The 18,474-nt window shown below is 39.1% G+C and overlaps 1 protein-coding gene across 2 annotated transcripts in view; it reads right to left on the minus strand.

Annotated features, from left to right (window-relative positions):
• PTPRO (protein tyrosine phosphatase receptor type O) overlaps nucleotides 1-18,474 on the minus strand; it is a 192,672-nt gene that overhangs the window by 41,251 nt on the left and 132,947 nt on the right. For both annotated transcript variants that reach the window (XM_028532493.2, XM_036019312.1), the window contains exons 12-15: nucleotides 17,353-17,473; nucleotides 4,133-4,272; nucleotides 2,042-2,174; nucleotides 39-159 (exon numbers count right to left, since the gene is read on the minus strand). In XM_028532493.2, the coding sequence (XP_028388294.1) occupies nucleotides 39-159; nucleotides 2,042-2,174; nucleotides 4,133-4,272; nucleotides 17,353-17,473 (515 nt within the window). The remainder of the gene's footprint in view (nucleotides 1-38; nucleotides 160-2,041; nucleotides 2,175-4,132; nucleotides 4,273-17,352; nucleotides 17,474-18,474) is intronic.

Raw genomic sequence — 18,474 nt, forward strand, 5'->3', positions numbered from 1 at the left:
TTAAAGGCCATGGGTAAGATTAACTGAACCCAACTTACCTAGCCATCTGCAGGTGCTTTTTCCTGAGGATGATCAGGGTGACCAGCAGCAGTCCGATCAGCAGTGTGCTGAGAATGGCCAGCACTGAGATGACTACCACATTGGGATTCATCTCTGTAACTGAACAGATCAGCCATACACTTTAATCACAGCTTCCACCGCATGGAAATTAACAGAACCATTCATTGGTATCCATGTGATTTTAAGAGCAATGGACTCATGATGACAACAACGGCAACACTGATGCTTCTCCAAGCTGACAATGTCCTCTTCCTGCTCAACTCTAAGTTGTGAGACTGATAAAAATATTTAAGGCCTACATTCTGGATGTTCTTATAAAGGGAAATGATTAAGTATGAATAATTCTTGTGACGTGGTTTAAGTCCATTTGATAACAAAAAAATCTAGAAGTCATTATCATGTATTCTCATTTTTTTACATTTTCAGAAGCTTGTAAGTTTTTCTTTTATGTCCATGAGCTTAAAGTCAGAAAGCACAACTGTCTGTTTCACTCACAACTAATAATGTATATAAAAAAGGCATTAGCAAGCTACCATCTGCTACACCACTTAACACATCACTAGGAGCAGGCACTGATAATCTGTAACCATATGTTGAGAGGTTTCCATCTGGGCAACTCAAGAGATTAAACATATTAATAAATTGTAGGGCCTTTAAGAACAGGGGCTATGTTCCTCTCATATACTTCATGTGATAATTGGTCTACCATGGCACTTACACATTGCTTAGTTCTTCACACTTTGTGGGAGAGCAGAATAGTAACGGTGGGATTATAGGTCAACTGTGCTATAAAACTCTTAACAGTTGACCAGAGGAGAAGAGGAGAGTAATAACATCCTCTGTTCTGTTCATAAAATCATGGAGCTGGCTGGCATTCATAATCCTTAAGTCTCTGGGCATCGCCACTTCCCATTTGGGACAATGAGGCCCCAGTTCATGGGCAGAGTACTTGAGCAGAAAAAACATCAGACTCGTGGTCAGAAGAGCTTGTTCAAGTTCATGTGGCTACTAACTGCCATTTGAGGAGGCTATTTTATCGGTCTCTCTGGGCCTCATTTTCTTCATTTGTAAGTAAGTTTAATAATATCAACTGCTTCACTGGCTTGCTATAGAGATGACAAGAAATAATGAACATTATTTCTATTATACTAAGAACTAATGAACATCTATTTCGTACTCTATTATATTAAGTAGAGTATGAAAAGATGTTTAGTTCTATTGCTGTCCTCTCTTCTGAAAAAAAAAAAAAGCCTAAACAAATAAACAAAAAAAGTTCATGCTATTCATCATTGGATACAGTGGCTAAACATATGACAAATGTTATAGAAATGAAAACACACCCAGTGAAGGGTTATGTGATGGTAAGTGTGGTTTTGTTACAGACAGTTTCGTAGGAGATCTGAGATTGTAGAGTTGGACTCTAACATATGGGAGAATAAAACATATAACTCAGAAAAAGAATAAGAAAACCACATTATTCTAGACCTTTCATTATTTTTAAATTTCCCCACTCATACTTTCTGCTTGATTAGAAACTTTGCTGCTTTGATTCAATAATTGAGGCTTGCCATTATGTGATAGCTAAGGGCCAAGTCTGAAATAGATGAACCAGAGTTAATTAGGGCACTGTGGCTACTAATGAAGAGGATGATGAAATTGGTAACAAGTAGCTTTTAGACAGCATGTGCCAAGATTTTATGCGCTTTATTTCTAAGCCTCAAAACAACTCAGTAAGGTACGAATTATACCTCTAGTTTCACAGATGAAAAAACAAAGGTTTGGAGATAATGAGCATCTCCCCCTAAACCACACAGGGACTGAAGTTAAGCACTCCCAGACCTCAAAGCTTGGAATTTTTCAACAGAACATATACAGGTTCCATTAAAAGGGTAGATTATATCTATTTTAAAAGAAAAGATGGGAACAATTTGGAAAGATGTGACTTTCAGAAGCACCAGACCCCTCCAAGGCATGCTGTTACCCATTGTTGAGACGGCTATGAACGCGGGGACGCTGGGGCTGTCGTGGCTGACGCTGGTGACGCTGCAGTTGTAGGCGGTGGCCGGGAGAAGGCTGGAGATGGTCACCACGTGAGAAGAAACAGAAATCGGTTCCTGGAGATGCAAACAAGAAAATGAATGTCATGTAACCTCCCATTTTGATTTTTAAGTTTTCTGTAGTTGAGTTGGTAATATAGAGACAGAGTAAAACATTTAAAAGATGGGAAAGGAAAGCAGCAAAGAAAGAGTTATAAACAACGTCACAGTGAATATAATACCACAATTATGGGGACATACGTAGGTGTCCACAAACACATGGTGGTGTGTGTGTGTGTGTGTGTGTGTGTGTGTATTCACATTCCTAGCAGTTCAATTGCTGGGTCAGAAGTTGCGTGTTTTTAATTTTGAAAGCTATTGACAAAGTGTCCTTTGTGGACACTTCCAAGTTATCCGCTGTCCATGTTTGAGAATGCTTTTTCCTGACACGACTTCTAACACAGCACAGCGGCCAAGTCTCTGAACTCTTCTAGTCTTATCAGTGGGTTTGTATCACACCTTAATTTCATGTTGCACGCCATTCATCTTTTCATATGTTTAAGAGCCTTTTGTGTTTATTTCATATAAAATACTTGTTTTGAGTTGTTGGTCTTCATCTTTTTTTTATAGTAGTAGCTCTTTGTATATCGAGGACATTACCATTTTTGTCTGCATTCTCGGTTTTTAAATGGCATCCACCAAAGGCACAGTGACTTTGCATCATCAAAAACACTTCATATTAACCATTGTATGTGGGAAGGTTGTTAACGCAGTGAGCCCATGGTCAGGCTAGTGACAAGTACTGCCGTACAAGATAAAAAGGGGAGTAAGCAAACATTCTTTCAAAACAAGGCTCTGAAGCACCACTGCCTAGAGGCACAGAAGGCACCAGCACTCACTTCCCACTCCCGTCTCTCTTTGGCCTACAAAGGAATGCTTCTAAGGAAAGGCTTCTGCTAACAAGACTCGGTTACAGTCAGTAGCCGCCATCGTTTTCCTTGCAGTTGCAGGGAAAAAACCTACCACTGGCAGAGCAGTTATTTTCAACAAGGATTCTCAGCATTGAAAAAGGATTCAGCTGTTCAGTACAGATCAAAAAGAGATAAGGTAGTAGAAGGGAATATTAAAAAAGGGAAAGGAATAAAGCAAATTATCTTAACATTCAGTAAAAAAAGATTTGTACTCCCAGAAATCCTTTAATCTCCTCAATCTCAGGAACTTTATTATTTAAAAAGCATCAGTTATTCATCTTTTATGGTACTCGTCTCTACACGGGGTGTTGTTAATAACCCTCACGAATGTGCCCTTTCCCTTCTATGTCTGACTGTAAAATATTTTTTCTTTTGTGGCTTTGTTACCCTGACAGCTGCTGGTGCAGCTCCCTCCCACTGGTTTGGACCTGGCGGGTAGTGCCATCACCTCTACAATCTGCAATGCTGAAGCAGAACAGTCGCCTCTCTCAGCCTTCATCTCCCCAATGACATTGTCCTCCTTACTAACTAGACACGGATGCTTCCTTTCAGTTCTCTCAGTAATATGAACCTCTCCTGTGGCACTTGGTTTACTTTAATGATGTCTAGACTAATGCAATATTGGCAACGGTGTGAAAAAAGTTTGTGAAGATAAACATTAATTCTACCAATGGTGTTCCACAGAGTGACTCTCACAAAACTGGCAACCAGTTTGTATTTGTCAAATTATGTTGTATATGTCAGTGTCTTTGTCCCCTCAATTAACTCAATGTCCAACAGGAAAAAATTAACCACTTTAATTCTTCAGTGTGAACCACCGTGGCTCAGGTTGATGGACAAAACATAAATACAAAGATGAAAATAAACTTGGCAGTTTAGCAAGTTGGTTTTCATAATATATTTTGGGCTTCTTCTAAACATATTTGGTAATTTCTATCATTGAAACACAAAAGCATATATGAACAGTTTTCATTTCTATAGTTCAGAGACATTAAAGATTGTTATTTTGCTCAATTAGCCTTAATGAAAATTAACTCAGTAAAAGAAAACCAGTATCTACAGTACCTGGAGCTTCGTCTCCTGGCTAGAGCCCATCTGTTGGCAGAAGACTTCAAAGAAATCAGCTACTCCCTCTTCCACCCACAGCAAAGTCACCGAAGTCTGGGTTTTGTTCACTGCAAAGAGTGATTTTGGAGGAGCTGGTTCTGAGCAAAGAAAACGTTTTAAAAATTTAAGTCAATATAACATCTTCTTTCTTCTTGATTAATCAGTAGGATAAAATAGCCAAACAAATTCAAAATTAGGTACTTCAGACCGCCACACAAGATTTTCTGTTTCTTTTGAAACACGTTCTTTCACAAAGATCGTCATCTAGCTGCGTCTTTCCTCCTCTTCTATTTTATACTTCTCTTTTTTGGAACACTTCTGTTTTCTGCTTCAGATTTATTATACACATAATCTATTAATAGTTTGTATGCATCTACACTGAAGTTGGCATTGCCCTGCTAATCCAGAACTTTCTGGGTGAGAAACATAAATCTGTACTTGAGAGGCTGAGTAAAAAGAAAGTGATGTGCTCCCTGCTAAGGGAGAGAGTCAGTCTGGTGCTCAGCCAGCAACCTGTCTTCCTTTCTCTGGAGACTATTTACACAAATTTAGTTAGGAATGACTTCCTGAAAATATAGTCAAAATTAAAAGGGGCAAAGCTAAATAGATGATATGATTTCTTGTTTAAAGGAAGTGATGGATGGAGCAAAACCAGACTCACAGATACAGCGAACAGACTGATGGTTGTCAGAGGGGAGAGGCGTTGGGGAAAATGGGAAGGGACTGAGAAGCACAGACCGGTAGTTACAAAATAGTCATGAGGATATAAAGTACAGTGCAGGAAATATAGTCAGTCGTATCCTAATAAGTGTCCTGGTATGGTGCCAGGTGGGTGCTGGAAATATCAGGGGGAACACTCGGTATGGCATATGATTGTCTAGCCACAGCGCTGTACACCTGAAACAAAATAATATTGAACGTAAACTGTAACTGAAACATTTTTTAAAAAGAAAAAGATTAATGGAAAGGGTCTGGATAGTTGATAAAATGTTACAGAACTGATTTCTTTGTCTTATGCTTTCAGGCATTTTATCTTGATCAGTAAATTTACTCATTAGTCACGTAAGCCATGCTGCCCTGCCCCTTCTTACTCGTTTTTAGTTATGTGTCTGAATCACTGAACTTGTTGGCTTGAGACCAAACCCCTGCCTGCTCCCCCAGTCTTGGAAGTGATCTGCTCCCTCATCCCTCCATTCCCGAATCTCTGCCGATCCCCTCCCTGGGCCGCTGCCCTTGGGGTGTTGCCTTTCTTTTAATGACCTCTGGTATACAAAGTGCTATGTCCGAACCCGAGATCTTAAACCAGGGTCCCTGTTAGCTGCTGTCAGACCTACTCTCCATTGGACATATCCTGTCTTGCTGTTGGATTCACATCACAGTGTGCTCTGCCCTCCTGTCTGTCCCTGTCAGACCACTGCTCACACTGTTTACGTGTTACTTGGATTTCTTTCTACTATCTGCCCCACTCTCAAGTCTGTCTCAAGTTCCTGGGTTTTAGAAGAGCTTGAAAAAGCCCTGGAGGCCCTTTCATGCCTTTGGCAGGTATATGCCTTTGTATGGGAAGGCTTAGGCCTTTTTTGTAGAATAGCATCATCATGGTCTTGTCCAGAACCAAGAAGGATGTCAGAATCCTTTCTGACATGGTTTATTGCAGGTAACCTGAATTTGTGTCCAACTAGAAAGAAGCCTTTGTTCTATCCAGAGGCAATGCGACGAGGTTAGGCAGAAGAATCGAAGGAGGAAAGAGATGAGTTAGTCTTGGGCAAGATTAATTCACAATAGATGTCAGGACCCTTTCTCATTTGCAGTGAATTGTCTGCTCTTCTAGGCATGTATTGTCTTTCTTCCCTTCAGATGAAGACTGTTGCTAAAACACCGTTGAAGCCAGCTTCCACTTCCCACATTCCACTTCCCACATCCTTCATAATGGTCACTGTTTATAGGACTGTGAGTCCGAGGGTAAGTCCTCCAGTGATTATGGCTCGGGTGGAACTTAGATCTTTGGAAGAAAGTATGAGATTGTCTGGGGCACAGATGAATGATTTGTTAGGCTGAGACTGGGCTGTTTCTCTTTAAAAAATACACACCACCCCTGGCTGGCGTAGCTCAGTGGATTGAGCGCGAGCTGCGAACCAGGCATCGCAGGTTCGATTCCCAGTCAGGGCACATGCCTAGGTTGCAGGCCATGACCCCGAGCAACTGCATATTGATGTTTCTCTCTCTTTCTCTCTCTCTCTCCTTCCCTTCCCTCTCTAAAAATAAATAAATAAAATCTAAAAAAATACACACCACTGAAGAGTATGTCTCTTGGACAATGATTATAAACCCTGGGACATATCTATTTTTTTTTCTGATGAGTAGATATAATCAGTTTAGTTATCTATATGAACATTGCCCAAATTTGGATCTCCAGGTCTGACCTTTTTACACACGTATTTCCAATCATTTATCACCTGTGCTCACTCAAATACCTCACTATTACCTCAAACTCCATGTGGACAAAATAGACCTGGAGTCCTTGCCTTCCCACAGATCAATTCTGATTTCCAGCTCCTCCTGGTTCCCTCAGGAGGACCATCACTCTTCCAATCATCTAAGCCAACAGTGTCGCGGCTCTCCCCTTGCTTCTCAGACCAGGATAGCATGTCTTTTGATAATTCTTGTCATCTTTTCCTTTTGTCTGTTCTTTTCATGATGTCACAGGCTTTGTCATCACACTTATCGGTCACGACAGTAGTCCCTCACTCCTTTTCGCTGCCTCTACTCGGCTTCATTTCTCAATGATGGCTCAGGTCACTTTGAAACACACTTTGCTCATGTTAAATCTCATCTCTGCCACGATCACAGTGACTTTCAACCTTTTCCACCTCATGGCATACATAAGCTAATTACTAAAAATTTTCAGCACACCCAAAAATATATTTTTTGCCAACTTGACAAAAAAGTAGGTGTAATTTTGATTTATTCACACACTGGATGGCTATTGTTACGTTGGCAGTTGTCATTTTTGTACTTGACAATCTAAGGGAAAAGAGGTCAGTGACCCTGACTAAAGAAAGAGTCATGTACTGTCTATTTAAAAAATTCTTGTGGCTCTCTGGTTGAAAATCACTGATCTATTGTAATCAGTATCTGTTGTGTCAAATCTGCATAGGCCAAGTTTTACAAAGATACTATTTCCATTGGCCACATGTTACCCCTCCGGCTTAACCACCACCTGTCCTCCACAGACACGCTGTTCCCAGGAAAGCCAGTCTTCTCACTGACCGTCACACAGGCTGTACTCTGTATTAATTCGCGTATTTCCCCTCATTGTAAACTTTCTTCTATTCTGACCATCCCAAGGGCACAATGAAGTCTTAACTCCTTCTTGAAGCCTTACCTGAGACTCTCTCTTGGTGATCCATGCCATCTCTGAGCTTCTATTGCCATTCATTCTTTCCTACTTAATCTATATGAGTGAAGTTCTGATTCTACTGTATCCTACTAGATTATTTAAGAACATGAGCTATGTGTTAGAAAAACATTATATTGTCTTCACCTTGAACCAGCCACCTGTAGAAACTCAATACATATTCTCTATTACAGATTTAAAACATAGGTCAAGATTCATTAACCAGAAGTGTTAGGATTCAAGCATCAGTCAAGACCAGACACACTGGAGTTGAATTTTGATTTTGTTTGCCTTTTTATTGTGATCATGTTTATAAAAATCATCAGCTTTCAGTGGCAGAGTCCAGAAATATGTCTTGAAAACTGGAGTAAGGCGTTCTTTTGATCTGGCTGAGACTATGCATCTAAGTAATGGCTAAACATTGCTTATTATAAATATTATTAATTTCATATGATAGGAAATACAATTACACACAAGAACCTAGAACCTTCTTATTGGTTTCTGTCTTTCAAAATTGTGTTTCCACAAAATTTGTATGTTGAAGCCCTAATACCCAACCCTTCAAAATGTGACGGTACTTAGAAGACGAGCCTTTCCAGGGGTGACGAAGTTAAGATGAGGCTGTCAGGGTGTGCTCTAATACAACACGACTGGTGTCCTTCTAGGAAATGTGGGCATAGAGACACCAAATATGAATGTGTAGAGAAACAGCCATGTGAGGACACAACTAGAAAGAGGCTGTTTGCAAGCCTAGCCGAGGCCTCAGGAAAAACCAAACTTGCCAACACACTGATTGTATATCTTTAGCTTCCAGATCCATGAGAAAATAACTTTCTATTGGTTAGGCCACCCAATCTGTCATATTTTATTATGACATCCCTAGCAAGCAAACTAATACAGTCTCTTATTATTCAAAATATTAGATATAATCTAGCTTATAAAAGGGAGGGATAGGAATACCTCATTTATGTTATAAAGAATAGATGAACCTTAAGATAATGTATATAAAAACACTTTATATAATATAAAGAATCATGTAGATATTAGTTATAGAACATCTTTTGATGATCACTTTTTATCTTTATATCACATTTTAAAGCTTAACGTCTTCAAAATTGCCCTGCTTCACAATGTCAGGTTTTCTTTTGGTTAAAATAATTTCAGAGTCTGTGATATTTGATGTGAGAACTTTGTAAAATAGATAGACTATTGTTATGAAACAGGGTATGGAGACAGGGCTGTTTGCTTTGAAGCACTCTCGAAAAGCTTTCTCACATTGCTGCTGTTGCAATCAACGATTGGGCCCTCTCCCTGCCCCTGTTTTCTCTCCCCCTCAGTGCCTCTCCTCTATGAGTTGGCAGTTTGACCTTGTTTTATAAGGAAACCCAGTGCCATTCACAGAGCATGGGCAGACTGGGAAGCTGAAAAGCTATCTTTACCATTTAATTTAGATTGGATTAGGAGAGGCTCAAGCTGTTGTTCAGGCGCTCTGGGGAGCGAAGGTGACCTTGGATGAAGTACAAGCTAGTATCTGACTCTTATTCTCCGCTCTGGCGGCAAATCTCCTATTTCCTAAGGAATTCCAAAGGGAGCCAGGTGTAATATTTAGCCTTGGAGCAGAGTAGAATGTATTTATTGCCTAAAATCCATCTTTCTCTGACAGCTATTACATTGTTCCTTATTTTAATGTGACCCATTAGTTTAGCTGCTGGTAGAATGATGTTAATGAGGTCAGCCTTCTACCCATGAGGGCCAACTAGGTTCACGCTGCTCACATTTCATACCTCTAAACGCGGTGAGTCATTTTACAAATGTGTGGCATTGGCAATACAGGGAATGCGATAGAAAGCCATTGTAAAAGATGATTGTGGCAAAATCTATCTTTAATAAATCCTCAGTTTCACTGACAGCAATTTGCTAGTGTCATAGTGTACAAAGGATGATCTTTAACATCTACGTTACATGTCTTTAAAGTCTATTTTTATTTTCTTCAACTCAGGCAGTTCCACCTTAAGCAGATTAAGCTGTATAAACTTGGCCAAAAAGCAGCTGTGACTTCAGCAGTGTAAACTGTATAAGTTACATTTAACTTGGTCAAAACATCTGCAAAAGAAAGCACTATTTAAAAGAATAAAGAGATGTAGAGAAATTATTGAGGGTGAGTTAACATTGATATGCAATAAAATTAAGAGGGAAATTATGTTAAAGAGTGAGAAACTTTGGTTAGAACTACAGTTTATTAGGCCTATTCTCTTGTTGACTTTGAGAGATTCTCTCCCTAGATACATTTAACAAGTAATTAGGCCGTTTAAAAACAACATTGAGAACTTTAAAAAAATACAGGCAAATATTTAGCATTAAATTATAATTAGGCCCTATTCATAAACAAACTGTCTTCAGGAATTAGAAATATCTGTCTTTCCATTGCATTTTAAATAAGGCCTTTATGGCTTAATGATAGCAAGCGTAATATCCCCTCTGTGAATAACTGGATATGTTTATGGTTTTACCAGGTTATGTACCTTCTAAAGATTGGTAGAATTTTTCAGAGAATGGTCTCATTTAACTTAGTTTCAAAACAAAATGTCCAAGTTCCCTTTTTTGGCTCCAGGAATATGTACTTTCACTTAGCATTTCTGTTAGCTAGGAGTTACATATTGCACAGTTCTTAGAACCAGATCACTGCTGTTAAGGATCATTAACCTTGCTGCCTTTACTTATGTATGAATTAAACTCTAAAACGTGAAGGAACATGAAAGACCAGTTAGTCCAGACTCTCGTTTTATAGGTGAGGCAAGTGGGATCCAGAGGGTCCGAGCCACTTTTCTAAGGTAACACAGGTTATCTGTGAGAATGACAACTGGGACCAGGCCTCTGTACCCCTAGTTCAGGGTCCCTCCTACACTGGCTTCCTCCCCACAAAATACGGGCATTTTCCACTCATTTCCATGTCAATTGGGGATGATGAAGCCTCCTTGAAAAAGTTCCAGAAGACCAACTTACCCAGAGTGGGTACTTTTGCATTATGTACATAAATTAGTGCAAAACATCAGAATCCCAGCCTTGTGAGTCCATCATTCAGATTCTTCTAATACATTCCAAAGAAACTTGCAAAACACACAAGTCACTTTATGACGGACAGGAGAAGTACTTTAAAGGAAGTGCCAAAGTTGTGTGGCATGATTGTGGGCAGCTGGCACATTGCAGTGAAACTGACAGACCGCAATGGCAAACGGGAGCAATATACAAGCATATTAAGATGAGGTATCAGTTAGCCACAGGTACAGGAATGGAGCCGTGGAACGTGACATGCCTGGCAGTGTAACCCAGAAAACACTGCCTGCATGGGACTGCTGGCCATCCGGGTCTCTACAGGAGGAGTAGCCCAGTAACGATCCTCTGCAAGCCTGAAGAACATGCATGCATGTATAAGGAATCAATAGAAAAGCCTTCCACACACTCCCATCATCATTCCCATCCTCCTCACCTACCCCATTAATGCCCATAGACTCTCTCCTTCACCATCTTACTACAGTCTAAGGCCACCGCCTCCATGGGCACCCTGGGCTGTCTCCTCTGGTTCAGTCAAGGACATCACTCTAATAAGTCTCACCTGTAACTATTCTATATCATCCATTTTCTGCTCTGTTGAGTCATTCTGATTAGCTCATGGAAAAACTGTTTCCACCTATTTAAGGAAAAAAAAAAAGAAAAAACAAACAAAACCCAACCTAACAAATGAATACTCTTGGATCTTCTCCTTCAGATCCTTCTCTTCTCTTTATAATAACACTCTTCACAAGTTTTGTTACTCCAGCTGGCTTCAGTCTTGAAATCCTTTTCATTGTATTTTCCCCCCAGCACTCTGCCTAAATGCCTCCTCCCCAAATCACCAGTGACTTCTTCGTTGCATAGATCAGTGGTTAGTTCTCATTTCTCACCCTGACCTTGCAGGGTGGACAAGTTGATCCCTGTCTACTCACTGAAGCACTTTCTCTGCTTGGCTGTTAGCACATAACATTTTTCTGTTCCTCTCTGTAGTTCACTGCCCTCCTTCTTAGGGTCCCCCCCCATTCCTGCTCACTACTTTGACTTCTTAAAGTTGGAGTGCCTGCCTCTGGGCTTAGTCCTTGAACAGCATTCTTCTGCTTGGCTCTTAGCACCTAACATCTTTCTGTTCCTCTTTGTTTTTCACTAGCCACTCCTTCCTAGGTTTTCCCCCTTTTTTTCTTTTTGCTGATTCCTGCTCACCACTTTGGCTTTTCGAGGTTGGAGTGCTTCTGGGCTTAGTCCATGGATAGCATTCTTTTTTCTTTACTCATTCCTCCGTAACCTCATGGAGTCAGTTTTCTGACCACCCTCAAATTTGTACTTCTAATCCTGAAGTCTCCGAGCTCCCACTGCCTACCCAGAGTCTGTCTGTTAATTGACACCTTCAAATGACAACGCATTCAAACCTGAACTTCTGTTCATTCCCCCAAACCTACCTCTGCCATAATATTTACCCACTCAATAAATAGCACCTCTGTCCTTCCAATTGCTCAGGTCCCAGATCTTGGCATCTCTCTAGACTTCTTTCATTCATTCTGGACAGCACCTAAATTTATCAGCAGATTTTCTCAGCTCCAATTTCAAAATAAAATTTTCATCACCCTCATGACTACCATCTTGACCCAGGCAAGAATAATCTCTTCTCTGAATAGATGCAAGAGCCTCCTAACTTTAAGATGACCATGTAATTTACAAAAAGTGTCCAAATTAAAATACTTTTGGGGAAGAAAAGGACTGCTAAGAAGGATGACTACTTTGTAACTGATCCATCACAGATGCAAACTGATGTTTGAGACAAAGGGAGTGCACGGTCATCTTGTCTGTCTGCCTTTCCCCTCACCATGGAATAGCCTACTCTCACCAAAGGGACCCTGTGTTGTGACCTCTCTGGCTTGAACCATCTGATGGAGTGTCATTTACTCGGAGTAGAGTGTCTTTTCCATGACTCTTCATTATCTGCTCTGTTGTTGCCTCTGGCCTTTTTCTTTATTACACTCCTTGTGTACTCCATGTCAGCCACACTGCCTTCCTGAGTTTTCTTTGAACTTGCCAGGCACATGGCTGTTTCCGGAGCTTCGCACCAGTGGTTCCCTCCCTGTTATTGATTTGGCTCACTTCCTCCCTCAGGTTTTGATCGAAATATCATCTTTACAGTAAAGTTTACCCTATTCCTACTCCTACAAAACTGCACCCTGCCCTCCATAACACTTCCTCTTTTTCGCTTCACTTTGTATAAATGCATAGTTATTAGACATCCTATAATTAGTCTATCATCCCCTTTTCTCCACTAGAATAGGGGCAGGCACTTTTGTCAGTGTGTTTGTTTCTGTAGTCTCTGCACATAGGTTAGTGCATAGCACATAGAAAAGGCTAAATGAGTATCTGTTGACTGATAAAATGAATTAATTTTTTAAAAGTACAGTACCTTAGTTATTTTTATTAACTTCTTTTAACTGATGGGATGTATATATCTCACACTTTCTTTTCTAACTTTCTTCCTTCTTCCCCTCCATTCATTCTTTCTTCTTTTTTTCCTTCTCTTCGTGTTCCATTGACACAATTTATTCACATTCTTATTTCATTGACCCCATTTTCCCTCTTTTGGTGAGGGTGAGGAGGATAACAAGTTAGTCACTTGGTAGGAGACCATTTAAGAAAAGTATGGGTAGATAGGGAGAGGAACTTTGGTATGCCATGACTCATGACACTTAACTTCCTTCTTACCAAAAATAAGGACTGCATATACCCAGGCAACTATTTCAAAAATTATAAACTCAATGACTTCAGCATAAGAATAAACAAATTTTCTCAACTGAGAATGAGACCCTGAAGAACAATACGATGTAATGCCTGGACTTGTATATAGTTAGAAGTTACATTGCATCCAAATGTGTATAATTATTCGTACTCTACTTGAATATTATGAAAGATTCTAATATCATCCAAATTCCTAACATTTGAAAAAATTTTGTTTCTTCTTTTTTCATAGTCAAATTATGTTATAAAGATTTTTAATTGATATAAAATCTTTTGTGGCTGAGATAGAAAGTTAAGCCGAAATCACGGGTGTCATTAATACCTAAATTCTAGAACAGAAACAAAAAGTCACACAAATGGGTGTGGTTAAATATGTTAATAGGAAACAGAAGTTCTTACTAAAAACACACACCCAAATCCAGGAAAATATAACCAACAGATGGATATAAAGTACTGAATCAATGTTTCTAGATGGAGGGTCAGCAGTGGGTCAAATTTCTCAAGGTTCCAGCTTGCTCAAGTGAAGACATTGCACTAAATTACAAATTTCTCCCAACACTAAAGGCATCTAATTCCTTATGTCGAACCTGCCTGAACACATCTGTGATTGGGTAAGACGAGTTTGACAATGGTGGTGTGCACATTTTCTGTCTTTTGGTTTTCTGTGACCCCATTAGTTGTTTCTTTCCATTTTGTCTTGCTGGCTTCTCCTTTGCTCAGATTCTAAATGCCAGGGTAGTTCTTCTAGTCTAGACCCAGGCCTTCTCTTCCCTTCTTGATACTTCCTACTTGGTGATCTTATCCACACACCCCTAAATTTATGTTTCCAGGCTAAAATTCTCTCCCAATCTTCAGACACTTATATCAATAATCTCTTTAACAACAGCACTTGGATGTTTTCTCAATATTTTTATAGACAATGAAGAAGCCTTGATTCTCAACTTATCCCAAATTTACATCTTCTCTGGTTTTTCCAGTCTTTTCACTCTCAACAGATTGTATCACTATCTACCCTAGCTGGTCGAGAGCCTGTGAGTCATTCTTAATTTCCCCTTCTCTCATTTCCTATTTTCGCTTATTCAGAAAGCCCAATGAACACAGCCTCCAAAATAGCTCTTGAACTCTGTCCACTTTTCTCCATCTCCATTGTTATCACTTTACTCAAAGTAACCATAATTTCCCATGGCACTTATTTGATTTAGAATGCTCAGTTCTAAACGAGAGGGATTACTTTAAATACAAGTTAGATTATTTATTTTAAATTCTCTAAATGGCTTCAAATTGCACTCAAAATAAAATCTCAACTGTGTGCCTTACAAATCCTGTACACAGTAGTCTGGCCACTGCCTATTCCCTCTGCCTGGGACATTATCATGGTTTTTACTCAGGCTGCTATGGAGTATGAATGGTGTTGTACCAGTTCATGACTTTAACCCACACTCACTTGATAGATCATCCATAACGTCAGATAACAATGACAGTGAAGCACATGATGGGCTCACTGAATGCTATTTTTGTAAGATCACCTTTGAACTTGCACGTTAGCTGGGACTAACAGATCAAATGAGTTGGTTATGGCAGCTAGGATCTGAGATCACTTTATCATAGTGGAAAAGCTTTGGAAAAGAAAGGCAGAGGGAACGTGAGCACAATCTTTAAGTAGTTCTGCTTATACAGAAATGCGTTTTAAACTGACATTCATATATGCACAAAAATTACAGTGGTTAGAATTAATAGGCAAGCTATTGTTTTCTTTTTAAAAAATTATTTTAATTTTAATTGTTGTTCCATTACAGTTTTCTGCTCTTTACCCCAGCCCAGCCCACCCCTCATCCTTCCCCACCTCCCTCCCATCTCCAACCCCCAACCTTATTATTTCTTCTTAATAGAAAGATCATGCAATGTTGGAAGCTGACGATCTCCGCATTCCTAAAATTCCAGTATAGACTGCCTGGGAAGAAGAGCAGATTGCCAGCAGTGCCCCAAATTAAACTCTACCAGCAATTCTCAACAGAAGCAGTACCGCCCCCTTGAGGGCATTTCGAAATATGCAGAAATGATTTTAATAGTCCCAACAGAAGTTAACTGGACTTCTGTGAGCAGGACACAGAAATGCTACATGTCCTGCAATGGCCAAGAAAGTTCCAAACAACAAAAAAATTGTCCCACATCTAATGTACCTCATGTCTGTCTAACGTTACATAAGAATTAATCCACTATAAATATAATCACAAGTACTTTACCATGCAATGATATTGGAATTTTTTCAAGAACTTAATTAACTTAGAAGAAAACCGTCAGTATAAAGGATATATACATGGAATTAAGATGCTATTTTAAAAAATTATTTATTTACTTTTTGCCCAAAATGTCATGTATTTCCAACTATTTAATTTTAAAGGGCTTCCAATGCAAGAATTTAGTTTCTGCATGGCAAATATGAGACAAAAAAATTAAGACAGTGCAATGAATTATAGAGAACTGAAGCTATCAAGTAAACTAAGGAAATGGTATGTTTTGTTTTGTTTGGAATGTTCTAAGAGTTTTCTAAAGGTACCTCACCGTCAACCATACTACTCATGGTATTTAAGCTGCTAATATAACACCCTAGATCACTCTACTTAGAGCTGCACATATGAACACGTGTAGCAACAGTGGCCATTAGAGACACTTATAAAGACACTCACAGAGGATAAATGAGCCGACATCTGAAACAGTGCTGTCACTAAGCTGTATTAAGTGTTTTGAGAATATTTTATTGCCCTTCTGTATATTTTAATTTTAAACACACAAAATAAAATCTCCACTGTGAAAATTACACTTTAAATTGGAATGCATTTATTTGGGGGGTTGGTACTTTTAAACCAATAATGCCCCATGAGGTCTACCAAACAATTTTTGCCACTCCATTCTCTTTTGCCTGCTGTTGATTCTGGGATTATCATCTCTGAAGTAACTATCAGAAAATAAATGTTTATCTCAATACATGGTAGACTGTTGAATGTAGAAGCTGTGTTTTTGTTACATAGTATCATATCTTAGCTGTGTCTCATAAAATAATAATTATTTTGACACTATACTACACAGTAAGTTCTGGCTCATTTTCAAGAACATCATACTTTCCTAATTTTCCCTCATCCACATCTTATTATTTTTTGGCATGTTATCTCAACTTTAATTTAGGTTATTTCCCCCTTTCTTTTATTATATAAAAATACATCTAGTCTCTTATTACTTAACTTTTGTTTTTAATTCTAGAGTCTACCTGTACTTATGTTTGCTCAGTTATTTATAACTAATCAATATGAACTCATTCATTTCTTCACTTACTTTTATACTTCTTATATAGAAGACCTACTGATCCTTCTACTTTATGTAAAATCAAACTTATTCATATAATAATGTGTAGTCATCAGGCAATTTCATATGATTTTTAGAAGAGTTGCCTTTGAACATATACATGCAGTATCCATATTCTTTTATTATAAATTATTTTATTTTATCTTGATTTTATATTAGAGTTAGGACATTATATAAAGTTTTTAAAAATTATTATGTGGGTTGCTTTACCTATGAATTTTCATCGAAGATATTAAAGGGAGCTTTACATAACAGTTACATGAACAGGGAATGGCTTCTGCTGGGGTTGAGAACACAGCACTAGATAATCTCTAAGGTCCCTCCATCCCTAAAGTCCTGACACTCCTCAGTTCCTCTAACCTTACCACGAATGACGAACACTCCTGTCTCCCAATACAGTAATCACTGCATTCGCAGAAACTTACACTAAGATGAACACACCCTTTTGGTAGCATAAACAACTATTTTGCACTTACAAAAGAGAGTGAGCTGTTTGTTGGTTGTCTCATTGAGTTGAGAAGACCATGCTAAACTGAGAAATGCAAAAGGTAGTTCCCCCAGCATGGTTATTTCCACTGCCCCCCCCCCACCCCCCACCGCCATGCACTCATCTTACCTAGCTTGACAAGGTGGAGGGTAGAGGTATTGCTTCCTCTTTCTGTGCAAGCCGTTACTGACAGATTGTAGATATCTCCTGGGGGCAGGCTGAGAATTGCAGTCATGACATTGCGTGTTACCTGTAAGATCATGAAAACTGAGTGTTTAACCTTCTAATAAACTTGAACTGTAATACCATTCTAAACAACTTCAGGGCTATCACAGACATGGCCTCTCTGTTCTGTGATGGCAATCTACAATTGATTACACCCTTATAATGTTATTTCCTCTCACAATGATATGCATTCCTCATCTGAGCCAAATGCAAAGTAGCTCTGAACATACACAGTACATATCAAAGCATGTTTGCAATTAATTCCCTTGTTTGGAAAATGTATCCCTCTGATATTTTTCTTTATAACTCATGGAAAATTTTAGAAAAGACAATTGCTGTGTTGCTCCTGATATGTATATTTCTCAACCCTAGCTGAGACACTCAGAAGAAACTTAATCATGTCTAGATACTTGGCTTCTTAACTAAAGACTGTATTTCCTAGCCTCCCCTGTAGCTACAGGAAACCAGGTGACTCAATTCTGACCAATGAATTGTAAGTAGAAGCCACCCAGGCAACTTATATTTAGTTTCCTTCACATCCTATAAGTGCTGGGCTTTAGCGTCCTCTCCTTCCCCTTTTGAGGGCTGGTATATGAAGGTGATGCTAATGAAGGTTCACCTCTGCAGATGAGAACTACATAGAGTGGCCCCAGGAGCAACAAGGGAGAGAGGACCTAGACGGCTGGTGACCCTTACAGAAGAGGTGCTCCGGTAGCCCTGGGCTAGCATGAGAGAGACATAAACTTTGATTTTCTTTGAACAATTATCTTTTTTTTGCTTTTATTTGATTCATTACAGTCATTTAGTCTGTACTCTCCTAATGCAATGTCAACAAAGTTAATATAGGAGAAAAGAAATCACTATTCCTAACGTACCCAAATATCTAGGTGTTTGGGGATAGATGAAGAGAATATTGAGATTTACTAACCATGGTTTTCTTGAAAATGTTTGGCACCCCAAAGAAAAAGCTCAAATCATAACTTTAAATATAAGTGAAATCAATAGTTACAACTATTTCAGCTAATG

Source organism: Phyllostomus discolor, chromosome 2 (assembly GCF_004126475.2).
Source record: "Phyllostomus discolor isolate MPI-MPIP mPhyDis1 chromosome 2, mPhyDis1.pri.v3, whole genome shotgun sequence".
Taxonomy (NCBI): domain Eukaryota; kingdom Metazoa; phylum Chordata; class Mammalia; order Chiroptera; family Phyllostomidae; genus Phyllostomus; species Phyllostomus discolor.